This window comes from Nyctereutes procyonoides, unplaced genomic scaffold, assembly GCF_905146905.1.
Source record: "Nyctereutes procyonoides isolate TBG_1078 unplaced genomic scaffold, NYPRO_anot_genome, whole genome shotgun sequence".
Taxonomy (NCBI): Eukaryota; Metazoa; Chordata; class Mammalia; order Carnivora; family Canidae; genus Nyctereutes; species Nyctereutes procyonoides.
This window is the reverse complement of record NW_026575034.1, coordinates 23,556,760-23,583,511: the sequence shown is the minus strand read 5'-3', so window position 1 is coordinate 23,583,511 and position 26,752 is coordinate 23,556,760. Positions and strand designations below refer to the sequence as shown.

Genomic DNA, 26,752 nt, shown 5'->3' with positions numbered 1-26,752 from the left:
GCATCAACAGCATCCAGTCATGCCTTTGTTCCGGACCAGCCCTGGAGCCGGATTCCCTACGTCTAGGTCAACAGATCCCATCTCTTTCTTTCCCTGTTCTGGGGGAGGGGGTGGTTAATAAGGTCTTAGGAATTTGTTGGTTTCTTTCTTTCCTGAATCTTCATTTTGCCTTGGTGCCGAGGCCACACTCATGGTGTCCCGTGTGTTCTCTTTTCCCACAGCGTCCACACATGCCGATGCCCGTCTACACCACCAGGAGGCCTTCTATCCCTGAGCCTTCCCTGCCGATGGAGGCACGTACTGAGAACCCTGATGTGAGCGTCCGGTGCCTTTCCACATCTCCTCTCAGTAGCCCTAAAGTTAGCCTCAGCCCACCTGGTGGACCTCCTGGGGTCCAGGAAATGCCGGTTGCCGACACACCTCAGCCGGCACGCCAACCCTGTGTCAGGGCTGATAGCCTGGTGGTGCAGCAGAGAGCCAAGAGGCCCTGCCGAGTCTCCCTCGAAGGTCCCCAGGCTGGCTCCAAGGTCCATGGGCTGGGACACACCCAGGCACCACCCAAGTATCCTGAGGAGAACACGTGTCCAGCTGTCAGCAACGCTTTGGCAGACCGTTCCCAAATGGCCCTCCAGACTCCAGGCAAGAACTGTGCCCAGATGCCCCTAGACAGGACCCAGAACCCCCGAAAGAAAGCGCGATGGAGCCCCACCCAGCACACCCCCAGGAGCATCCAGGGAGCCCACGTGGGGATTTCGGGGAGTCTATGTTCCCCAGGAAGCAGACGTGCACGTGGATGCACAGCCGTGCCCCCGCAGACCAGGAAGACACCTGCCCTCCTGCCAAGCAAGGGCACCCGGCCCACACCTGCCACACCTCACCTGGAAACGCTGCAGCCGTGCACCGGGCCTCCACGGCCGCCCTCTGTGCTGGCCCCCACTCAGCCCCTGAGAATGGTCTTCACCAGATTGGACAGAAGCTGCTGGAGCTCCAGGTTCCTAGCAGCTCCCTCATTCCTTCCTCCCGAGAAGCCAATCCCTGCTCAGGGCCTTCCTGCCGCCCACATGCTGGATGGAGCCCGTGACTATGTCCCCTGGAGCATCCTCCACGATGACCTACAGGTGTCCTCATCCTCAGAAGACACTGAGAGCGAATGAGCCAGCTCCTGGCCTCGGACACTTGTCCTCCACCCCGCTGCACCCTGACGGGGTGTCTGAGGACCTGAGGATGTGGCCGACTCCTGGACTGATGTGGGGAATCGGCGCTTGCTCAGCTGCATTGCATGGAATATTTCAGGTCCACAGGGTGCTGCCTCTCATGTTTCTGGGGGCTGTGCTCTGATGCCCACCCCTCAACAGACACGCTGTACTGTTCTTTAGGGAAATCCATGGGCTGTGGCAAAGGCTACTCTTCCCTGTGGAATGTCAAGTTGTTCTTCTGGAAATACATTGTCTGTCTGTGAAATGGAGGGAGATTTGAGTGAGCACTTGTCACTCCAATGGAAATAAAATCTAAGATGTTAAGCTCTCTTTGGTTTACGCATGTCTGCATTTGGGGATTCAGCATGGAGTACCCACTGTGTGCTCCGCAAATGGATGCCGTATTCTCTCCTGAGATGAGTTTTTCTTGACTCTCTGGTGGTAGCTTTGTGGGAATTGTGATGGGCAGTATTTCACGCGTGTAGTTCATTTTTGTTCTTGAACGTTACCTTAGAGTTGTGTGTAGTGTTTTATTTCCCTGAATAAAATGTTAGCACCAGTGAATAGTGTGCATGTCTTTCTTTTGATTTTGTTTTGTGGGGTGTTGTTGTTGTTGTTGTTCAGCATTTCTGAACCTCTCTATACTTGTTTTAATTCCTCCAGCCTTAATTACCTGAGAAGAGACAGCAGCATGTTATGACCGGGGATTCTTAGACATCGAGGGTCTAGGGTACACCCAGCTCTCCTGCATGAAGAGCTGTATAGGGAACATTGATCCCCATGCCTCCCGTGTGGGTGCCATGTGCACCGCAAGGGGCCAGGGCCACACGTTGGTCTATAAAGGGATGAGTTGGTGGTTTCCCTCTATGCATATTCCGGAACCCACTTCAATGTTGGATCATGATGACTCCTTTCTGAGGCCTCGGCATGGAGATTTTTCACCCTCAAGATGCTTTAGGAAGCCATGTTTGACAACTGGGTCCGTGTTGGTCCAAATAGCATGAGATCCAGGCTACAGTTCTCTCTCTCTCTCTCTCTCTCTCTCTCTCTCTCTCTCTCGGAAATCTCTGATGAGAACCCATGGAAACAAAACGATACCACACCAAGCCAAAGCAAACAAAGCCATAGTGGTGTTGAGAGGACTCCTTTCTTAGGAAGAGCAACTGACTGGTCTTTCCTCACTCCAGAGCACCTGTTTAAGGGTGCGCTCTCTTTCTCTGCAGATGCCTGTGCTGAAGGGTGGAGGAGCTCCTCGATGAGCACACTAGATCTTTAAGAGGCAGAGGACAGTACAGAAGCCAGTTTGGGATCCCTCTCCTGCCCCCAAGTCTTCCGTAACTCCCATCCATGCATTCATTATGTGACCGGGGTCAGAGTCTGGCCCCTTGAGCCTCCAGCCCCTGTCTCATCCCGTTAATGCTGCCCTATTGCTATCTCATGGCCTCTGAGGAAAACCCGGCTTCCTGGCTCTTGATTTCTGGCCACTCAACGTATAGGTGGGGAAACAAACATTCCCTACCTTCTGGAAGCCTATGCAGGTCCCAGAGGCCCAAGATTAGAAAGGCCTATCATCACGGGGGAATCTCAGGATTGGAGCTAGTGAAGTAGCCTAAGGATTCTTGGACCTGCAGGTATATAGGGCACAGGGGTGAGGAGGCAGGCAGGCTTGAGCGAAGGGCCTTAATGCTGGGCTCTCCAGCAGAATTGGCACTTCATGTGCAGTTGAGGGGATTCCTTCCATGTGCCCAGGGAGATGAGTGAGAAAGGCTAGCTGAAGAAGTCCTGAGCAGGCCTGTTCTCCCCCTCTAGTCATCACCTCTCATGTCTTTTGCTTCTCCGCCAACAAAAATCCAAACAAAACCAAACCAAAGCTATCTTCCCCAAAGGAAAATCCACTCTCATCCAGATATGGAAGAAGAGTTAAATTATATTTATTGGTTATATTTATTGGTGTTCATTTTTATTGTTTAGAAATGCTACTGCTTTTTGCATGTCGATTCTGCAGGTTGCAATTTGAAAAGAAAATTTTCTTTAGCGCTCTGTGTGTATGTGTACCCTTTAGCGTCTTCTATATATATGATCAAGTGACTTGTGCAGAGAGATAGATAATTTTACTTCTTTTCAGATTTTGATGCTTTTTCCTGATTAATTGCTCAGAGTAGTACTTCCACTACTAAGTGAAATAGAAGTAATGAACTCTGACCTCTTTGCTTTGTACCTTAGAAAAAGAAGACCTTCCAGTTTGTCAACATTGAGTCTGATATTAGCTGTAGATTTTCCCATATGATTAATATGCTGAGGAAATTTCCTTTTATTAGTAGTTTATCGAAGGCTTTTGTTAAGAAAGCTGGTGAACCTTATAGATGCTTTTTCTGCATCAGTTGAGATCTCTGTTTATTGTTATTTTTCTCATGCACTCTATTACTTTGATTGCTTTGCCTATGTTGAACAATACTTACATTCGAGTAATAGAATCCTGGTCGGCCGTGGTGGTGTATAATCCTTTCCATATGCGTTTGAATTAATTGTGCTTGTACTTTGTTGAAGATTTTTACGTCAATGTTTATAAGGAATCTTGGTCTATACTTTCTTTTCTTGTAGCGTCTCTGTTAGGCTTTGGTATCAGGGTACTGCTAGCCTTACACAATGAGTTAGGAAGTATTCCCTACATTTCAATACTTTGAAATTGTTCGAGAAGTACTGTTGTTAATTCTCCTTTAAATGTTTGGTAGAATTCACAAGTGGAGCCATCTTGTTTAGGACTTTCCTTTGTTGGGGACTTTTGATTACCAAATCTCTCTCTCTCTCTCTCTCTCTCTCTCTCTTTAGTTGGAAGTGCACATTTCGAATTTTTTTACATATATATGTTTTTAATTGGAGTTCTGTTTGCCAGCATGTAGTATAACACGCAGTGCTCATCTCATCAAGTGTCCCCCTTAGTGCCTGCCACCCAGTCACCCAATCCCCTCACCCACCTCTCCTTGCACTACACCTTGTTTGTTTCCCAAAGTTAGGAGATTCTCATGTTCTATCACCCTCTCTGATATTTCCCACTCATTTTCTCTCCTTTCCCCTATAGTCCCTTTCACTAATTTCTATATTCCCCCGTATGAATGAGACCATATAATGATTGTCTTTCTCGATTGACTTTCTTCACTCAGCATAATACCCTCCAGTTCCATCCACATTAAAGCAAACGGTGAGTATTTGTCATTTTCATTTGTAATGGCTGAGTAATAGTCCATTGTATATATAGACCACAACTTCTTGATCCATTCATCTTTGGATGAACACCGAGGCTCCTTCCAGTTTGGCTCTTGTGGACATTGCTGCTAGAAACATCGGGGTGCAGGTGTCCTGGTGTTTCACTGCATCAGTATCTTTGGGGTAAATCCCCAACAGTGCAATTGCTGGGTCATAGGGCAGATCTATTTTTAACACTTTGAGGAACCTCCACACAGTTTTCCAGAGTGGTTGCACCCGTTCACATTCCCAACAGTGAAATGCAACAGTGCAAGAGGGTTCCCCTTTCTCCACATCCTCTCCAACATTTATTTGTTATTTCCTGTCTTGTTAATTTTCACTATTCTCACTGGGGTGAGGTGGTATCTCATTGTGGTTTTGACTTGTATTTCCCTGATGGCAAGTGATGCGCAGCATTGTCTCATGTGCTTGTTGGCCATGTCTATGTCTTCTTGGTGAAAGTTCTGTTCATGTCTTTGGCCCATTTCATGATTAGATTGTTTGTTTTGGTATTGAGTTTAATAAAGTCTTTACAGATCTTGGATACCAGCCCTTTATCTATCGGGAGTTAAGCTAAAAAGCTTCTGCAGAGCAAAAGAAACAGTCAACAAAACCAATTCAATCTCCTTACTAGTTATTCGTTTATTAGGTTTTCTCTTCCTTCGCTTCATTTTGGTGGATTGTGTGTTTCTATGACTGTCCATTTCATCTTAGTTATCTAATTTGTTAACATACAAATATGCAAAGCATCCTTATAGTACTCTTTATATTTCCATCACTTCGCTAATCATATGCCCACTTTAACTTCTAACTTTACTCTTTTTTCTCCATAGGCAATGTAGCTAAAAGTTTGCCTATTTTGTTTTTATCTTCAAAGAACTGACTTTCTAAGATATTTTCTATATTTTTCCATACTCTATTTTTCTCTAATCTTTACTTTCTTCATTCTTCTATCTTTAGGTTCAGGTTGCTCTTCCTTTACTAATTTATAAGGTGTAAGGTTGAGTTACTATATTTCGACAAGATTTCTTTTTTACGTGTTTACATATAAGAACTTCCCTCTTAGCACTGCTTTCACTACATTCCACAGGTTTCAGAATACTGTATTTTTGTTTTCTTTTGTCCCGAGGTATTTTCTAATTTCTCTTGTGTTTTTCTCTTTTACTCGTTGACTGTTTAAGACTATGTTGTTTTATTTCCACACATTTGCATATTTTCCAGTTTTCCTCTGTCATTGATTTCTACCTTTATTCCATTGTGAACAGAAATGATACATTGTATGATTTCAATCTTTTTAAATCTACTAAGATTTTGTTTTTGTAGCCAAACACATGGTGTTTTTGAGAATGTTTCACGTGCACTTGATTTTTATGTTGTTGTTGGGTGGAGTTTACTGAATTATCTGCTGGGACTAACTGATATGCTACCATTTAAGTCAGTGTATTTCTTCTTTTTGAGTCACTTTATTTCTACGCAGATCTTCTATCTGGCCTATCTGGTTATTTTACCCATTATTGAAAGTTGATATTGATATTTGCGTCAATTATTGTAAAACTATTTCCTTTTCTCCCTTTGATTTTGTCAGTGTTCGCTTCATACATATGGGAGTTCTACTATTTGTCGTGTCTGTGATTATAAGTACTGTATCTTCTTCCTGTATAGATTCCTTAACAATATACACTGTCCTTGTTTGTCTATTGGAACAGTTTTGGCTTAATTCCTATTTTGTCTGATATTTAAATAGCTACCCTAGCTCTTCTTGGTGCCAATTTGCATGGCATATTTTTTCTTTCCTTTAACTTTTCATCTATGTGTATCTTTAGACATAAACAGAGTCTCCCGTACACATTGTATAATTGGATCATGATTCTTTTGTTTGTGGCTTTGTTTAAAATTTTCAATCCATGCTGCCATTCTATGTCTATAGGTTGGGGAGTTTAATTCATTTATATTTAAAGTAATCTTCAAAAAGAAAAACTTACAACCTTGACTTACTAAAGACTAATGTCAAGTATGAACTAGTATTTTATGTGTCTTTGGGCTTTAACTAATTTTACCTTAATGGCTTGTGTACTATGATACTAGTGTATTAGTTTATTTAAATATATGCATTTAAATATATAAATATATATAAATAATATATATATATATATTAGTGTGTGTATGACTTATATGCCATACATGACTTTTTATGATATTAGCATTGCTATACACTACTTGCTTATTTTTTAATCACATGAAAATTTGCCCTTTTTGTTTTCTTTCACCTTTCCTGATTCTTTAGGCTTCCTGCACCTGGGATCACTATCATTTATCTGAAGATAATGCTTTTCTATAGAAAACATAATGTTTGTTCTTAAATGAAAATGTATTTAATTCTGTTTTTAAAGGGCTTTTCATTAACCTCAGAATTCTGACAGATAATTATCTTTTTTGAGCACCTTACTGATAATTCATTGACTTTTATTTTATTTCCTTGAGAAATTGGTATAATACTTATTTTCTTCTTTACAGGACGTAGTCTCTTCCTTTGCTTTCATTTGTAACTATATGCATTCCTAGGAAAGGATGAGAAAACACATTTGAATTGAGTCCTTCTTGGGTAGGAGGGAAATCAATTTCTCTCTCTTTTGAGAATATAATGCAAATAATGTTTAAAAGTGGCCTGTGCATCCAGAAGAGAAAAGATTATTCCTTGATTTTCTTGGTGGATATTCTTTTAATATTATTATTATTATCATTATCTAAAGATTTATGTGTTTCTCTGAGAGAAAGCAAACATGGAGGGGCAGAAGGAGAGGCAGAGAGAATCTCCAGCAGACACCCCTCTGAGCACAGAGCTGATGTGGGCCCTGATCCCAGGACCAAAAGTCCGTGACCTGAGCTGAAGTCAAGAGTCAAGAATCTGGTGCTTAACTGACTGAGTCAGCCAAGCAACCCTGTCTTGGTAGATATTCTACTACAAAATTTGCTTTGAGATAGCAAGCATTTACTTGTTCTTTTGGTCCTGGATATTTATTTATTCTGTTTAGTTGACATTTTTCATTGTGAAGATAGTCTTTTATTAATAAATTTCACTGTGTTTCTCCTTAATGTTTAAGAAACTATTAATTTCCATAGTGGTTTCCATATTTCATTATTGCAATCTTGTTTCTAAAACGTATTTTACATATTACCTATTTGGATGTTGGAGTCCAGATTAAATGTTTAAAAAGTCCCCTTGTGGCTTCAACTATGGGACCAGGGCTGTTAATGTGTATAGCTTATTGGTCTTTTTTCTCTGCAAGGCAGTTCTTATTTTCATCATAAACCTTTTCTTATACTGTAAGATATATAATTTCTTATATTATACACTCATATTGTAAGTGTCTTGCCCCCCGCCCCCTTTTTTAGTACCAAGTTCCTGATAATTTGTACTCTGAGTTGCCCATAACTGCTTTGTTCATTAAGAGAACATCTGACCCTACAGCTAGACCTCTGTAGTGTCTTGCTGTAGGGTCCAGAGATTGGCCTCTATTTCATCCTCAAGGGTCAACAGAGGCATCTCAGAAGCTGTCTGCCTCTGGTAAGAGATCTGAGTGTGATAAAGAATCTAAGGAGGTAAGAGAAGGAAGATTTTTTATTCTTCTGTGCAGAATACACAAGTCAGAATGCATATCCATAAGTTCTTTGGCCTTTATAAGATCCAGAACTTGGTACAAGTCCTTTGATGAACAGCAGCTTGGGAATCTCTTCCCAAGTAAATATAGGACAGGAGGGCAAGATTGATATTTGATTATTTTCCATGTAACTGATTATCTCAGGAGACCTACATTTTTGTAGATCACCTCTCCTGGCCTCATCTTTTATTTCTGCACTCTTTGGTATTTTTACAGTGTCATGCATCTTTGAAAAGTAAATATTTCTCTATTATTTAGCTCTGCCTAAAACAATGCCTATATGTAATATTTTTCCTATCCGAATATCATTTCCAAGTTCTTCCACAGGATTCCAGAAATGTGCATTTCTATGAGAAAGATCTTTGTGTTCAAGCTCAGCTTCTCCAGGGTAGAAGATCTCTTTGTCAGGGAGGGAAGCAAAAAGGAAATGAACCAAGTCTTGCAGGCACACACATCAAGTTTTGCTCTTAACGAGTTGTGTGATCCTGGGTCGATCATCCAATTTTTCCCAGAGCCTCTGTGACCTCACATTTAGAGCAGGATGGCCGTAATGTTATACTTGTAGGATTCTGAAAGTCAGGGAGAGAAAAGTTCTGAAGAAGGTCTCTCAAATCTCACTATTTTTACATGCAGAGAAAAGAACTTTCATTTTATCTTAGCCTCTGTGTCCTTAATGTCTTAATAATGAACCAGTAGAGTTCCTGGTGAAGGAAGGGATAGACATGTTCAGAGAAATTCCTCATATCTGTCTGGCCGTGACTTCTTGATTAGTTTGGGATGACCTCTCTCTCTTGTTTTTAAAGATTTTATTTATTTATTCATGAGACACATACACACAGGCAGCGATGCAGAGACACAGGCAGAGGGAGAAGCAGGCTCCATGCAGGGAGCCCGAGGTGGGGTTCAATCCCGGGTCCCCAGGATCAGGCCCTGGGCTGAAGGCAGTGCTAAACCGCAGAGCCACTCCGGCTGCCCTGGGATGACCTCTTTTTTTTTTTTTTAAGACTTATTTATTTATTCATTGAGACACACACACACACACACACAGAGAGAGAGAGACCCAGGCAGAGGGAGAAGCAGGCCCCATGCAGGGAGCCCGATGCAGGACTCGATCCAGGCATCCAGGATCCTGCCCTGAGCCGAAGGCAGGCGCTAAACTGCTGAGCCACCCATGGATAACCTCTCTTAATGCACCAGGACATCCTCCTTGATTTTGCTCACATTTGCAGATATAGACAGTGACATGTTTAATGGTGGTACTTTATTCTTACAGTATCTGTCAACTGCTGTAGCCTTCTGGTGGAACTAAGTGGGAGAGGTGGCATTTTTTTCTGGAACTGATGCTATTCCTTTGAAAACTGTTGAAGGGGAAGGCACCAAGACACTGATCATTACTTCATTTGTTTCAGTTTTCTTTCATGTTGGTGCTTTTGTCTGTCATACCAAACATTTCTAAATTTTGACTTCTGGGGGATCCCTGGGTGGCTCAGCGGTTTAGCACCGCCTTCAGCCCAGGGCCTGATCCTTGGAGTCCCGGGATCGAGTCCCACATTGAGCTCCCTGCATGGAACCTGCTTCTCCCTCTGCCTGTATCTCTGCCTCTGTGTGTGTGTGTGTGTGTGTGTTTGTGTGTTTTCTCTTGTGAATAAAAAATAAAATCTTAAAAAAAGAAATTCTAACTCCTGATCTGTAGGCTACTATGAAGGAAAGAGGACTTGCCATTCTTTCCCATAATTGTCTGTTTGTTACCCCATGGAAGTCCTTCTGAAGTAATTTTTGGCTCCTAGTCTGTATCCTCCATGTAGATGGCAATTCAAGTCCTTTCTACTGCCCCCACCTATTCCAATCGGTATGAATATAGGAACAATAAAAGCACTAAACAGTACTTGTCAAGCTTATACATCTTTTACTTCATTCATTTCCTATTTTAATTCAATTAGCCAGCATACAGGACATCACTGCCTGGAACCCCCTACCTGAGTCCACTCCTGGAGGAAGCTTCAGGAGCAGCGCTCGGGGCTGCCAACGGCTCCCTGCTCCCTGCAGGCAATGGCCTGTGTGCACACAGTGGCACAACCGCACCCCTCTCCGCAGGCCCCAGGGAAGGACTGTGTGCAGCAGGGCCCCAGCCTGGAAACACACCTGGGTTCAGACACAACTTTCCATTCTTCCCTGGTTTTGACCCCTCAGAAGCCATTGTGCCCGTCGGGATTGGTCTGCGTCTTGCCTGTGGGACAGGGAGTATCCTAGCAGGTGCTTCCTCCAGACGTCCCCAGGCCACTGTGGCATCATATCTATGACATTGGAGGCGGGTGTCTCATGCAGGAAATACCTCCCACCACATGTTCTTCCTTGGTGTGTACATGCGTCCAGGTCCCAAGTTCCTGTGTGCACACACGTGGGCACCAGTATTCTCATTCTGGAGGCCCAGAAGATGACAGTCCCACTGGGCGAGGGATAGGTAATAGCTTCCCAGGATCCTAGGATCCTGAATCTAAGGCAAACCCTACAGAAAGTGTCAGAGTCTTGGCCTAGAAGGTGTGAGGCTGTCCTCATCCTGAAACCCTGCCTGTACTGTGTTACGGGCCATTCCCTCATTTCCACTGGGTGAGCTGTGGACAGCGATGCACCCAGTGTGTCGCCCTGACCCGGGCTCTTCCTCAGACTACAACATGCTGGAATGCCTCCCGTCTGGGCTGTCAGTGCCCACCCCCTCCCCCGTCACATCTCCATGTCTGTAGCCAGTTCCATCCACACAACCTTTTCCCAGCCCCCTCAGGATGGGAGGGGCAGCAGTGGCCCCTAACAGAGGACACAGAGCTGGCTTCATGCCCCCTTCTGCCTCCTTCCCAGGCTGTGATCCTGGCGAGGCAGTGGCCCTGCTGGGGTCTGCACCTCCTCCCCTCAGCGGCTCCCTGGAGCCCCAGCTGCTGCCTTTGTCAAAGCCCCACAGTTTGTCACAGCCTCACCTGCAGAGCTCAGGAGCCAGAGGTAGCACCAGGCTCTTTTTCTAGGGAGCAATTGCTCTTTTCATTCCTGATGATGTTCCATATTTTGTCCATCTTTTCCCCTGGAGCATGAGCTCCGAGAGGGAGGACCTGGTCTGCTTCTCAGCTCTGGCACTATCTGTGCTCAGGGCTCAGTGCCTGAAGGAGCGGGTGGGAAATCCCATTCCACAATGGACCAGATCAGCGGTGGGAGCCTTATTGATTTGGGGCATTTTTAAATACTTGTGCTTTTCTTTTTTTTTAAAGGAAACTCTGTGCCCGATGTGGGACTCAAACTCACGACTCCGAGATCAATAACCACAGGACCTTCAGACTGAGCCTGGCAGGGTCCATTGGTCATTTGAAAACTAGTAGACTGCCCCCCTCAGGACAGTTGATGGGATGAGCACTGGGTGTTATTCTGTATGTTGGCAAATTGAACACCAATAAAAAATAAATTTATTATTAAAAAGTATAAAGAAATGAATAAATTAAAAAATAAAATAATCCTTGCTACATGCTATAAAAAATAAAAGTAGTAGAGTATACTGATAACTATTTCAGTTAATTTGGTGATCCACATTTGTAGGTCTATCCCATTGTTATTTGCTCTAAATTGAGCAGAATCATGATAAAATAAAAAAAAAATTCAGCAGACATGAGGCGTCAGGTTAAAACCCACAGTAAAATCAACCAATATAGGACCATTTGTAGAAACCTTGGTACTGCTCTATCCCAAGGAGTTTGAATGATTGTATCCTCATTCTCATTAGCTTCCATGAAGCTTTTTAATTCTTCCTTAATTTCCTGGTTGACCCTTTCATCTTTTAGCAGGATGGTCCTTAACCTCCACGTGTTTGATGTCCTTCCAAACTTCTTCTTGTGATTGAGTTCTAATTTCAAAGCGTTATGGTCTGAGAATATGCAGGGGACGATCCCAATCTTTTGTGTCAGTACAGAACTAATTTGTGACACAATATGTGGTCTATTCCAGAGAAAGTTCCATGTGCACTTGAGAAGAATGTGTATTCAGTTGAGTTTGGATGTAAAGTTCTGTAGATATCTGTGAAATCCATCTGGTCCAATGTATCATTTAAAGCTCTTGTTCTTTGGAGATGTTGTGCTTAGAAGACCTATCGAGTGTAGAAAGCGCTAGATTGAAGTCACCAAGTATAAGTGTATCATTATCTAAGTATGTCTTAACCTTGGTTATTAATTGATATATTTGGCAGCTCCACGTTCGGGGCCTATATATTGATGACTGTTAAGTCTTCTTCTTGCATAGATCCTTTAAGTACAATATAGTGTCCCTCTTCATCTCTCACTACAGTCTTCGGATAAATTTTAGTTTATCTGATATGAGGATTGCTACCCCTGCTTTGTTCTGAGGACCTTTGAATGGTACATGGTTCTCCTACCTTTTATTTTCAGGCTGTAGGTGTCCTTCTGTCTAAAAGGAGTCTCTTGCAGACAGCAAACAGATGGGTCCTGCTTTTTTATCCAGTCTGAAACCCTGCACCGAATTCCTCATGGACTTACATCTCTATTCACAGAGACACACACACGGCACATGCTCATAGTGATGAAATGGTCCTCAAGAGGACATTCATTAGCATCCTCGCAGCTCCCTGCATGATTGCTGCTGGCAGCTCCCACATGAATTTCTGCAGTGCACTCACACAAGGAAGTCACCCTCTTGGCTTCAGGTTCTCCAGGGAGGCCACCACAGGGAGTCGTGTAAGGAGCCCTTGGACCAGCAGGGGGCGACGTCGGCAACCAGAATCCTTTCCTAAGCTTCCAGGAGGCTTTGACACTGTGCAGGTGCCCAGGGAGGGAGGTCTGCATCTCCATGGCTTGAGGTTGCAGTGTGAGCATTTCCCAGGGCCCTAAGGGGACAGTGGGTAATTACAGAATATCTGGGGGCCCAGAATTCCCCCTAGTGACGCTACTTTGAAAACTGCTGGACCCTGGACTCTGAACTCAAGTGAAAGATTTGCAGGAAGCTCAGGCAATGGTATTACGTTCTCGAAGCTTTTCAGGAAAACTTCTTCCAAGATGTGTATCCAACTCAGTCAAGGCTTTGGATAATAACAACGCAATGATTGGCAAAGTGACACTGGTTATGGGAACACCAGAGGGTGCCCTCACTTGGACCAGTATTTGAGCAATTACTGATGCCGAGTCAGTGGATTTGGTCTTGCCCCATGCATTCAATCCTAAACATCCACATTTCTAAGGAAATATTCACTCACGGAAATAACACTTCTTTTTATACAGAGCATTGATGAGCCTATCGTCAGACAATTTAATAACTCATTTAATATCGTGCAAAAGAAAAGAAGCATTTAGGGAAGGCAAGTTATCTCCTTGTCCTTTCAGTTTCCATCAAACGCATGGAGTCATGTTTGGAAGGATTAAAGTTAAAATAGAACACTGTTCTTGCCGACGTTTGTTAAGAGAAAATGATGCATTAGCTGATGAGTGTTAATTTTGCTTCTCTAAAAAGAAAAAGAAAGAAAAAAAAGAAAAACACATGATGTACTAATGTGCCTCATCATTTCTCTTTCCTGAGTAATTCAGAGACACGTCCAAGTAACTAACCACTTGTCCTCTTCTTTAAATATGTGTTAGATATGAGTTGTTTGCTCCAACGTGCAGAAATACATTGAAGCATAAAGTGATGGGAAAATATCTGGAAAACCATTTGTCTTTCCAATTCAACAATACTATTTAACGTGTGTGTGTGTGTGTGTGTGTGTGTGTGTGTGTGTGTGTGTTCGACTGTGGTTGTTTTCCAGGAAGGAAGTCTGCATGGAAGAAGGTTGGAGTCAGAAGGTATACGTCTGGACTCCTGTTGTGATTCTGAGTCTGGGGTTGTGGATTTGCTCCTGAATGGGACCCTCTGTGCCCTGTAACCCTGGGTCAGGTGTTCAAAACTGCAGCTATTTCAGAAAACCGTCCTTTCTCTTCACACTTCGATTCATGAGTTACACATTCAAGAAGACTGACTCCACACAAATTACTCCAAATTAAATGATATCTATGTTGGACACGCACGCTCACTAAGTCATATGCTATTTAGAAGAGTCCAGAAGGGGGCTGGTTATTTCCTATGTCTTCTGGAACACTTGCTTTCACAGAACTGAAGCTCCAGTGCAGCTAGTGTGTGCTGACTGTGTCGCAGCGATGGGGAAGGCTATAGGCCTTGGGGCAAGCGCTCAGGAGTATAAAGGATCAGGCTCTGGGCCAGGCCACGTGCAGACATGTTCATTACCAACTTAATGGAGGACACTGTGGTGTTTGTGCAAACTGGGGTTCCTCTACTCTCCTCTTCTCTTCTCTTGGTCATGGAGTTATTCAGCAGGAAGTAACAGCATTGCAGGCAGGATGTTTAAGAGAGGTAGAAGTCAACATGCCTGTGCCAATGTCATTTTTAAAGGATTTTTCACAAGCTAAGTCATTTTAAAACACAAGACAGTTATGTTTAAAACACAAGACCATGTACTGGGCCAAGACAGTCCTGCCTTAGTAGTTTCTGTGAAATCAGGTGCACAGCAGTGGGAAAATCATCTCCTCTCCTATTATGTGAAAGTGAATATGTGCTTTGTGATGAATGAGAAATTTCTAGGTGTATGATGGAGAGATGATGGAGGAGAGATGGATTACAGATAGGTTCTTCAGGGATAGGTGGAGAAAACAGTAGATCGAGAAACAGATAGGGAGTAACATTGTTCTTGAGAGCGATTCCTCAGGCCTCCTTCCCTGCTTGGAAGGTCCTAGCCAGAGGTGAATCTTGAGGAGCAATTACTAGCAGGGCAATATTATCAGAAACTTCCTGGCACCTACAGGGTCACAACCTTATCTACTCTTCACCAAACCAATATTTAACTCTCAGTAGGGCCTCCGGTCTTCCATTGAAAGCCACGATTTCCACAGATGCAGGGGCTGCACAGGGGAGGAGCAAGGACTGCGGAGTACTGGAAGCACAGCACATGAAGGATTCTTTCACCTTTCCTCAGAATGCAGTGTCCAGCTGTGCCAACATTAGAGTTGCAAGGTGGGAATACCACGTTCCCAGACCTTCTGTAAATATTCATCGTGCCTCTGCAGCTCTAGCAAATGCACACGCTGCACCCAAAGTGTGGAGCTGCACACCTGCCAGCCTGAGCAACTGCACAAAGTGGGGTCCTCCTGGAAGCCTAGGAAAAACTTGTGCTGGCCAGCATCTCCCTCTGCTGGTCTGAGATCACCCTGCAAGGCTCCTTCCTGTGACCTCCCCTATGGAATGGGAACCAGGTGGGTGGACTTCCTCAGGTGAGGGTAGCACAGGTGGGAGAAGGTCCTCCTGGAGGTGCTGGCCACACCGTGCAGGGAGCTGAATGGGTAATTATGGGGGTTTTTATTTGATCTGATCTCAGATCAAATAATGTGTGTGCTTGTGTGTGTATGTATGTGTGTGTGTGTGTGTGTATGAAAGCACATGTTAATCCAGCTGAAATTTGGATACCAAAATCTACAGATTGACCAGTATATGTGGATTTTTCTGAGGTCTAGAGGTATCCACCATGGAGAACTCAAAGTGAACAGGCTTCAGGAAAGTGGAATTACCTTTCTAATATCTGAATGCCCCAGGTGACACCGTAGGATGCCATGATTAAGTCCAAAGTCACTTGGGAAACACATTCTCCTCTACTCCATGGGAAGCTGCCCATCTGAGCCTACGAACACTTCCATTTCATGTGTTCTTGGCAATGTCCCCAATACAGCCCCACCAAATGTAAGAAGTATATATATATTTTTACCTTGTGGGAACCAGTTAACTTTTCTTTTGAAAAATGTAAGTTATTTACGAGAGAGAGTGTGTGCGTGTGTAAGGGAGAGTGATCACCTGAGCTGTAGGAAGGACAGAGGGAGAAGCAGACACTCCAGTTGTCAGGAAACCCAGTGAGGGCCTGGATCCATCTCCAGACCCTGAGATCATGACCTGATCCAAGTCAGTCCCTGAAACAATGGAGCTGGCAAGGTGCCCTGATGCTGTGTCTCCTCTAGGCCTTCAGCGGCCACTGAGACATTTATGGGCCTTCTGTCCCTGCTCGTCCACCACCCCACACCAATTTGACACCTGAGGCCCCATTCCATTCGAATTGGAACCTCCAGGAGTCCAGGGCATTCACAGCCATGCCTTGGCTCAGTCTCTGTTCTGAGCAGAAAGGGTCCTTAACCCATGGAGGAAGGGTCCATGCCTCCAAGAATTCCTCACTGTCCCATTGCTCGGTCAAGGAAGGTAGGACCAGTGGTCCGAAAAGCTCACTTGAAGTGCAGTTGTGGACTTTCCACCTGTCAGTAGAGGCTGAAAAAGGTCCTGGACAGGCTCCACTGCAGGAGACTATGTGTCTAGAGGGATGGTCAGGTCCTCTTCTGTTCCTCCCGGACGTTTATACTGCCCCAAGGTCACGTGACTTTTCACCCACTTGAAAGACATCCATCTAATCTCCTTAGCTGCAGCAGGGATTGAGCCCATCAGCAGCTGCCAGGAAGCTAATGATGCCCTCATCAGAACGATTTCAATGAATATGTGTGTGTGCCTGTGTGTGTGTCTCTCTGAATGGAGATGTAAGTCCATGCGGATATGCTGGACACCAAAATTTCTGCAAGTGAAATCATAGTGGTACATTTTAGCATGGGAATTAACCTCAAGACTCCTGTTTCCTGACTATTGGTATTTTACCAACACTTCTGCTCAATTTAGAGCTAATGGCAATGAAAATGGGGTCAAAGTTTGAGGATATTCATGATGTAATATTCATTTTTTCAATTAAAACTTCCAGTTAAAAACATAGATATCGTATCATAAACAGCATCCTACACAAAATTTTTTTTGGACTCCGTGATTACAGAATAAATATCCTAAAACATAGTGGCGTCAGAGATGACACTTTTATTCCCTTAGTGTCCAGTGATGACAAGTGAATATCAAGAATTCAGCAGGGCCCCAGTGCTTCTGAAGCCTGGTGACTGACCAAGGCCTGGCAAAATGCTCCTGTTGTTCCTGGCCTCTGTTTAGTAAAGAAGACAAATGGACTTAGGTTTCCAACTTTCCTAAGACTTACCCAAATTCATAAAGTGGAAAAGGTCATGGTCACAAGTAGGAATTAATTGTCTTGTCGACTCAAAATTTCCAACAGACACTACTAATTCTGTAAGCAGAATAAACCATAATGACATTTCCAAACCACGAGCTAACGCAGTGCCTTCCTCCCTGCATCTACAACTGCCAAAACCATAATGTGTAAAAATTGTGCAAGCCTACAACATACTCCAATTAAGTCAAAAGTATATAAAGGATATTGGTGTAGAATTACCTGAGGAACACTTATAATTAGGCGTATAAAAACTGGATTTAAGATATAGACTTGTAGGAAAAGGAGTTTTAAAGCAATGTTTCCCAAAGCATAAAAGCAGCCAGAGGAATTCTCTTGTTGTAGACCCGAGACACCCCTAAGCAGAAAATGATATTCATCAAAACCTTCATAATCTTTGTATAGTGGAATCATAGTAGAGAGAGATGAAGGTGTAGAAGCAAAGCAATGGATGACACGTTCCCAAATAATTGGTTACAGCTACAAACATTCTGGCTGGTGAGGAGAACGTGTTCCTATGTGATATCTCAGCTCCTTTGGGAAAGTGATCTTCCCTCTCCTACGGGACTGACATCTGACACTCCTTGGCTCGCTTGCGGTTACTCAAAGGAAAGGGACTTTCAAAAAGATTTCCTCTGATCATAGAAACTCTGAACAAATTCTGTTCAGAAAGGTGCAGGGACAGTTAAGGAGGTTGAGAAGAATCTGAAAGTGTTGGCTGTTTTGAGAGGCAAGATTAGGAGGTGGGCTGACCTGAATGGTCTCTATGAGAGAGGGACCACACCCAAATCCCATAATCCAATCAAGCGATTAGAGTGGATTAGAAGATTGTGTGCCTTATCCCAGGGCCCAAACGCCATAAATGGTGGAGGTGAGGGTCACTATCTGCCATTTGGAAACTGGCTCAGTGAGAGAAGCATCCCTTTGTGACCTGAAGCTCCTGGTTGAATTTATCTTGTGGACACTGTTTCTGCTGACATGGAGGCTGCCTACCTCCAGCGCTCAGAGGAGTCCCAGTTCAACGACTCTCCCAAACCCCAATCATGCTGGTCAAAGAGAGGTGGTGCTGAAGTCCACGGAGGACCCTCTCTGCCTGAGAAGACATCCCCTGCATCAAAGACACTCTCCTCCCTGACTGATCCTTTGGCTCCCGCATCAGCAGGGCTGCCTCCCACCAAGACGCCTCTGAGTTGGGAGGGCCTTTCCCAGGTGGGAGCTGGGCTTCAGAACATGGGGAACACTTGCTACGTGAATGCAACCCTACAGTGTCTGACCTACACAGAGCCCCTCGCCAGCTACATGCTGTCCCAGAAGCACGGGACAGCCTGTAGGAAGCAGACATCCTGCATGCTGTGTACTCTGCAGGCTCACATGACCCGGGTTCTCTGCCATCCTGGACGTGTGCTCCGGCCCCTGCCGCTCCTGCTCGCCGCCTTCCACACACACAAGCAAGAAGATGCCCATGAGTATCTCATGTTCATTCTGGATGCAATGCAGCAAGCATGCTTGCCTGAGGACAAGCCCTCAGACTCTCAGCATGCTCAGGACAGCACCCTCATCCAGCATATCTTTGGGGGGTACTGGAGGTCGCAAATCCAGTGTCTCCACTGCCAAGGCATTTCCAGCACTCTGGAACCTTACCTGGACATCAGCCTGGACATTGGGGCTGCTCAGAGTGTCAGCCAAGCTTTGGAGCAGTTGGTGAAGCCCGAAATGCTTGAAGGTGAAAATGCCTACCATTGTAGTAAGTGTCTAGAGAAGGTGCCTGCGTCCAAGGTGTTGACTTTGCACACTTGCGCGAAGGTCCTCATCCTGGTCTTGAAACGATTCTCAGACTTCACAGGCAACAAAATGACTAAGGAGGTGCAATATCCTGAGTGCCTTGACATGCAACACTACCTGTCTGAGCAGAGGGCAGGACCCTTGGTTTATGTGCTCTATGCCGTGCTGGTGCATGCTGGGTGGAGTTGCCACAGCGGACATTATTTCTGTTTCGTAAAGGCAGGAAATGGCCAGTGGTATAAAATGGATGATGCTAAGGTCAGCGCCTGTGTTGTGACTTGTGCCCTGCGCCAACCTGCCTATGTCCTCTTTTATATGCAGAAGACCGATATGGAAAGAGACCTTGTGAGTGAGTCAGTCGAGGGAGGAATCGCATCTCCAGAGGCAGACCCCGCGGTTGTGGGTGAGGCCTCAGGAGAGAGCACAAGGGATCCCGCTGTGAACCTTGCTGAGTCGGAGGAGCATGGGGAAGAGACCTCAAGGCAACAAACCACATTAGACCAGGGGAGATGCCTCCAAGAACGCAACCGACCTAAGCCTGAACTTCATGTCAGGAGAAGAGAAATTGCTCTTCCTGAGAATGCAGTCATCCTTCACCACTCCAAATACAGACATGAGATGCCCAAGAATCATCCTCAGCAAACCATGGACCTGCTCAACACTGCAGCTGGGATGATCCCACCTCAGGTGGCCGGGGACGTGGCCAAAGCCCCATGTGTGCCAGGGAGAGCCAGACCAACCAAGAGGACAAGTAAGAAGGGACAGAGGTCTGGGGAAGTAGTGCAGGGATGTGTCTACTAACTTTGCTGCACATGGGCACGCACACACACACACACACACACACACACACACGGCGTCACTCTCCACCAAACCCGAACACAGTCCCATACTGGAAATATTTGGTGTTGTGTGAAATGTGTGTTCTGTATGTATGGAAGAACCATCTATCTGGGTGTGTTCATGGGCTATGGCCTTCAACTGAAACTAGAGGACACTGACATTTAAAGCGGGTTCATTGTCATGATCTTATATTGGAATAGTGTGGATTTCATATGGGGTCTATCCAGGAACCTGCCTCTCCTTCAGCCTTGTGAGAGTAGGGGCAACTTGCAGGTGAGAGGCAGTGAGCAGTCAGGATTGAGAGTGGATATGATGCTGAGGACCTGGATTTGAAGTATATTTGACCCTCTCGTCATGCTCCCCACTTCCCATTGCTTATCTTCTATTTATATCGGAAGAGTATTTGCCTGAACAGAGGTATGCGTGGGGCCTTGCTAGTGATGTGTTTCGGTCATTGCTTGGAAATGGTAAGAAAGGAATTAAATGCTTATTTGGGGGAGATAACTGCATCCAGCCTGATTGAATCACGCTGATTATATTATGTTCCCTTCACTATCTCCTACATTAATACTGCAGAGAAGAAACCTGACAGGGACTCTTATTCCAAAGGGAAATGCCCAGCCTCCCACTGAACATAAGTTTCTATGAATATTTTGCTACTGTCTGCTACGTGGCACCTCCTGACACAGAAGTAGTGGACTCTGGATTTCAGACCAGTTCAAATTCTATAAAATGTAGGTAAATCATCCTGGCAAATTGTACATTGGTTGTAAACAGAAATAAACAAGTTAATCTGAAATTGTTTTATAAATGTCTGAATTTCTGAATTTCTGTGTGGAGGTTCCTCAAAGAGTTAAAAATAGACCTGCCCTATGACCCAGCAATTGCACTGCTGGGGATTTACCCCAAAGATACAGATGCAATGAAACGCCGGGACACCTGCACCCCGATGTTTCTAGCAGCAATGTCCACAATAGCCAAACTGTGGAAGGAGCCTCGGTGTCCATCGAAAGATGAATGGATAAAGAAGATGTGGTTTATGTATACAATGGAATATTCCTCAGCCATTAGAAACGACAAATACCCACCATTTGCTTCAACGTGGATGGAACTGGAGGGTATTATGCTGAGTGAAGTAAGTCAATTGGAGAAGGACAAACATTTTATGTTCTCATTCATTTGGGGAATATAAATAATAGTGAAAGGGAATATAAGGGAAGGGAGAAGAAGTATGTGGGGAATATCAGAAAGGGAGACAGAACATAAAGACCCCTACTCTAGGAAATGAACTGGGGGTGGTGGTGGGGGGAGGTGGGTGGGGGATGTGTGTGAAAGGGTGATGGGCACTGAGGGGGGCTCTTGACGGGATGAGCATTGGGTGTTATTCTGTAAGTTGGCAAATTGAACACCAATAAAAAATAAATTTATTATAAAAATATATATAAAAAATAAATTTATTATAAAGAAATGAATTTCTGATTTTTTTTTATTTTTTTAATAATATTTCTTTTTTTTAATTTATGATAGTCACAGAGAGAGAGAGAGAGAGAGGCAGAGACACAGGCAGAGGGAGAAGCAGGCTCCATGCACTGGGAGCCTGACGTGGGATTCGATCCCGGGTCTCCAGGATCGCGCCCTTGGCCAAAGGCAGGCGCCAAACCGCTGCCCCACCCAGGGATCCCTCTATCTATCTATCTTAAACAAGAAACAAACAATGAAACATGTTAGCATCTTTGCATCAATGTTCCCCCATCCAAGCCAATTAGATCCATGGAGCCCAGTGTTACTCAGTATTTCATGGTGTGGGAAGTATTGAAGTCCTTTGGACTTTGCTACACTGACTTCCTCTCTCATGTCCAAACCACCTTCCAACTCAGGGACATTTTCCAGACTTCTCCAACAATGTGGTTTAGTTTTTGGGTCTGCCATGCACAGTCTGTGTCTCTTCTCAGTGAGAAGCTCCATCTCACTCTCCAGCTGGCACATATCTATCGCCTTAGGTTTCTATCTCATTCGGAGTAATGAATAAATAAAATCTCATAAAAACACCCTGATATTTTCTCTACATGATTCAAATGGTCACATTATTTTCTAATAACTGTGATACGTGCATGTTATAATCCATTCTGAAAGGAAATAATTGAAACCTTAAATGCATGCATATTGACCAAAGTTTAAAACACCATGAGAATGATCACCCAAATGATAAGAATCTGCATAATCATGCATTAATTACCTTTCAACAATGGATTTAGTCAATCTACCCCTAAGAAATATAATTGTAACCCAGCATCCATTAGTTAACCTCAAAACTCACATTCATTCAGTTGAGAATGTCTTTCTGAGGTGTCACCTAAGGACCAAAATTGGAGTGGAAGTGATCTGAAATCCTGTGCCCACCTCTTCTTTGTCAGTAGATTGTCACACAGATGGATGATAGTATAGTGTTCTGGGCAGGTTAGAGTTGCTGGGATATGGAGCAATTCCCTGGGGGAGAAGGGTCCTTGCCAGTCATCTTCTCTTCAGTCAAAGTGGGGGGGGGGAGTTGATTGTGAAAGGACTGTGATTTAATCAACATGATCTAATCAGGCAGGATGCATTTAACTTCTGAAATAGAAGCATTTCATTCCTCTTTGCATTTCCAAAAATTATCAACGTTTCCGTATTTATAGGTTGACTTCTCAATATTTTTTGTGCACATAATTTCCTGAAAAGAGATGTGTTGTCATACAAGGCTGTGAGTCATCATCTTACACGGTAGTTTGTCATTTCTTTGTGTGGGCGCCCTGTTTTTTCAAATTGGTGCTGGTTGTATATTACCAAACACGTTGCTACCAAGACTCCACTCAGGCTTACTTGGACAAATAGTCTTTCAATATCAAGAGAAGATAAGCAATGGGATGAGGGGAGCATGAGGACACGTCAGACATGCTCACACCGACTCCAGGTCCTCAGCATCATTTCCACCCTCAATGCTGGCTGCTCACTGCTTCTAATCCTTTACCCGCAAGTTGCCCCTTTGTTCCCCAAGGCTGAAGGAGGGGAGGTTTCACCCAATGTGCATTCAACTATCCCACAATGAATCTATTATTAATGTTTGCTATGAACCTAGATATTAAAATCCTCTAACCATGTGTCTATGTACACAATAAACTCAAAATATCTTTTGCACAATAGTTGATCTTTCACAGTAACTTACGGTAGACATTAGGCATTTTGTATGTATCAACTCCCTGAGGAACCTTTTAAAATTGATTATTGTCATCTCAAGAATAAATCTATTTCATAATTGAGTGGACTTAACTATGTAAAACAGTAACAAAATACATTTAGAAAATAAATATTATAGAGAAGGGGCTGGCTGGTCGAAGAATAGAGGACCTCATATCACCTCATCACTGGAACTTAGGTAGATACCTAAGCATTCAAATCATTATGAATGTCCATGAATTCAAACTCTCCTGTAGGATAAGAATTGCTAGAATGCTGCAAGTAGGAAACAACTACTTTTTTTTAATTGGAGTTTGATTTGCCATCACATAGTTATTTTAACAGTTTAACACCCTGTGCTCATCCCATCAAGTGTCCCCCTCAGTGCCCGTCACACAGTCATCTCATCTCCCTTCTGCCTCCCCTTCCACTATCCCTTCTTAGATTCCCAGAGTTAGGATTCCCTCATGTTTTGTCACCTTCTATGATTTTTCGCAGTAATTTTCTGCCCTTTCCTTTATAATCCCTTTCACTATTTTTTATAATCCCCATATGATTGAAATCATATAATGATTGTCCTTCTCCATTTGACTTGCTTCACTCAGCAGATGGTACTCCTGTTCCATTCATGTCGAGCAATGTGGCTTTCATTGAATTTAATGGCTGAGTAATATTCCATTTTGTGTGTGTTTGTATACACACACATAGATATATATATAAGGCAAGTTAGATTTTAAGCCAGGATTGGATGTAAGAGATGAGGAGGGACAATATACTTCATACTTCAGATATTACCTTGAAAATATCACACTTATAAATATTTATGCTCCTATCATAGAATCAGTCAATTATTCAACTGATTAGCAACCAAATTAAAGACATATATACAGAGCAGTCTCTGCCCTGTTCACATGCAGACTGTATGGAGCAGAGTTACAGTAGTTTCAGTTGGGGATCAAATTGGAGCTGCTGTACTTGCTTCTTTGGTTATGTGACCTTGTGGGGCCCTGGATGGCTCTGTTGGTTGACCCTCTGACTCCTGGATTCAGCTCAGCTCATGATCTCAGGATCCTGTGTGGTGCCCACATCTGGCCCGAGGCTCAGCAGAGTTGGCTTAAGGTTCTCTCTCAGCTTTCCATTCCCTCCCCTGAGCCTCTTGGCTTACTCCCTTTTCTATGAATTGTTTCTATCTCCCTCAAATATATGAATTAATAAAATAATTGAAAACAAAGAAGCATACTCCCATGCTCACCCAGTAGTGCCCCTGCACTCCAACTACGGAAAATTGTAGAGAAAAACCAACAGGAGCTCTGGGGAGAGGAAGGAGCAGTCATTTGTGCTTGATAAGAAAGAAAACCTCAACAGAGCTATGACTATCATCTGGATCCACGTCAGGGATTTCCCTGAGTGACAAAAAGCAGGAGGCAGAGAACTAAGGTCATATCTTGAACATTACCTACCCAGGTTGTCAACCTTTGCTGCCTTAGGAAATCATCTGGAGGAAGATAAAACTCCACGTGTAGATCTCAAATGGGTCTCTCAATATCCATCTCTGAAAGTGGAATTGAGATGACGCAGAGAGGAAAATGCACCAACTCATCCCATTAGTGCCCAAAGTGAGACCGAGGCCCCGCACAGTGTGCATTGCACATACAAAAGATACAGGAGTAAATATGTTTACCAGGCGTCTCTTCATGCCTGAGAGGTGGGTGTACTTGAGAGGCGCAATATCTAAGGATTCCCAGGTCCTTTCCAACTCCCCAGTCCACTCAGGAAATGTAGGTTTGACCAACTAAAATAATTGATTAAGGGATCTGAAATGCTGGGGAAAAACACCATGCACACTAAGCATATGGGGGAGTTTTATTAAGTAGAAAAAACCATGACAAGCAATTTTCTGTTAACAATTAAGAAGAAAACTGAACAAAGTTGATAAAAAATTCCCCATTACAATCTCAAAAAAGTAACATCAAGGAGTCCAGATAATTTCATCTACAATGAATGTCTGTTTGCTTTTTGAGTAAGGTCAAGTGAGCCAAGGAGTGTTGGACATTAGTCCTCCAGGACAGGGAGGATCATTTTCCCAAAGGAGCTCAGCTGTCAGATAAGAACACGTTCTCCTCACCAACCAGAATGTGTGTAGCTCTAAGAAATTATTTTGTGAATATGGCGTCCATTGCTTTGCTTGTACACTTCCATCTCTGTCTACTATGACTGCAATCTACAAAGATTATGAAAGTTTTGATGCATATGATTTTCTTCCAAAGTGTGGCCTCGGATCTGGATGGTTTCATGCTTTTTGGGAAAACATTTGCTTTGAGCTTCCATTTCCTACAGGAGCACATACCTAAATCCAGTGTATATTAGCCCAATTTTAACTGTTCCCTCAGGAAATTCAACAGTAATATCCTTTAAGATCTCTTGATTCAGGTGCAGCATGCTGTAGGCTTGTGCCTTTTTTACACATTCTGTCTTTGGCATTTGTAGATGCAGGGAGGAATGCACTGGGTTTAGCTTGTGGTTTGAAAGTGTCAGTATGACTTGTTCAGTTTGCAGAATGGGTAGTGTCTGCTGAAGTAGTTTTGGATCGAGAAGACAATTAATTCCTACTTGTTCCCATGATCATTTCCCATTGTAAAGGGAAGCATTCTGGTGCACTATGGAAGCTACAATAAAAAAGTGGTTTCCGAAATAGGTTAAGTCTTAAGAAAGGTGGAACCCAGAATGTATTTCTCTTCTTTGCTAATTAGAGTTCGAGAAAACAGGAGCATTTTGGAGGCCTTGGTCATTGACTTGGCTTCGGAGCGAAAGTGGCCCTGCTGGTGTCTTAATGTTCATTTCTGGACCCTGGACTGTGAGACGATAAATGTGCCACCTTTTAAGCCCCCCTGTGGAGGTAATTGATTACGAAACCTTTAGAAACCAAGAAGAGGCTTAACTATGATGCTCTGTATAATATTTCAGTTTTTATATTGGAGTTCAATTTACCAACATATAGAATAACACCCAGTGCTCATCCCATCAAATGCCACCCTCAATGCCCGTCACCCAGTCACCACCACCCCTCGCCTACCTCCCTTTCTACCACCCCTTGTTCATTTCCCAGAGTTAGGAGTGGAGGCCCAGCATTAAAGCCCTTTGCTCAACCCTGCCTGCCTCCTCAGCCCTATTCCCTATATTCCTGTAGGTACGAGAATCCTTAGACTACTCCACTAGCACCAATCCCGAGATCCCTCCATGAGGATAAGCCTTCTTACACATGAACCTCTGGGATCTTCACAGGCTTCCAGAAAGTAGGAAATGTTTCTGTTTCTTCACTTATCCATTGAGTGGCCAGAAATCAAGAGCCAGGAAGCTGCATTTTCCTCAGAAGTCATGAGATAACAATATGGCAGCATTCATGGGATGAGACAGGGCCCTGAGGCTCAAGGGGCCAGACTCTGACCCGGGGTACATAATGACTACATGGGTAGGAGTTATAGAGGTCTTGGGGATGGAAGAAGGATCCCACACCGTGGCTTCTGTACTGTCCTCTGACTTTTAAAAATCTAATGTGCTCATCGAGGATCTCCTCTACCCTCCACCTACAGGCATCTGTACAGAGGGCAGGAGCAAACTTAAACAGGTTCTCTGGAGTGAGGAAAGAGCAGTCAGTTGTTTTTCCTAAAAAAAGAAATCCTCTCAATACAAGTATG

General features: G+C 43.9%; 2 protein-coding genes across 2 annotated transcripts; both read left to right on the top strand.

The window, feature by feature from the left end:
- The first annotated feature begins 230 nt into the window (after positions 1 to 230).
- Positions 231 to 1,154, top strand: LOC129504904 (putative protein FAM90A5P). Its single transcript, XM_055317777.1, has one exon. It carries the CDS (start codon positions 231 to 233, stop codon positions 1,152 to 1,154), a length of 924 nt encoding a protein of 307 aa, XP_055173752.1.
- Positions 1,155 to 18,203: 17,049 nt separating this feature from the next.
- On the top strand, positions 18,204 to 19,808 carry LOC129504903 (ubiquitin carboxyl-terminal hydrolase 17-like protein 6). The gene has a single exon (XM_055317776.1). It carries the CDS (start codon positions 18,204 to 18,206, stop codon positions 19,806 to 19,808), a length of 1,605 nt encoding a protein of 534 aa, XP_055173751.1.
- The last annotated feature ends 6,944 nt before the right edge of the window (positions 19,809 to 26,752 follow it).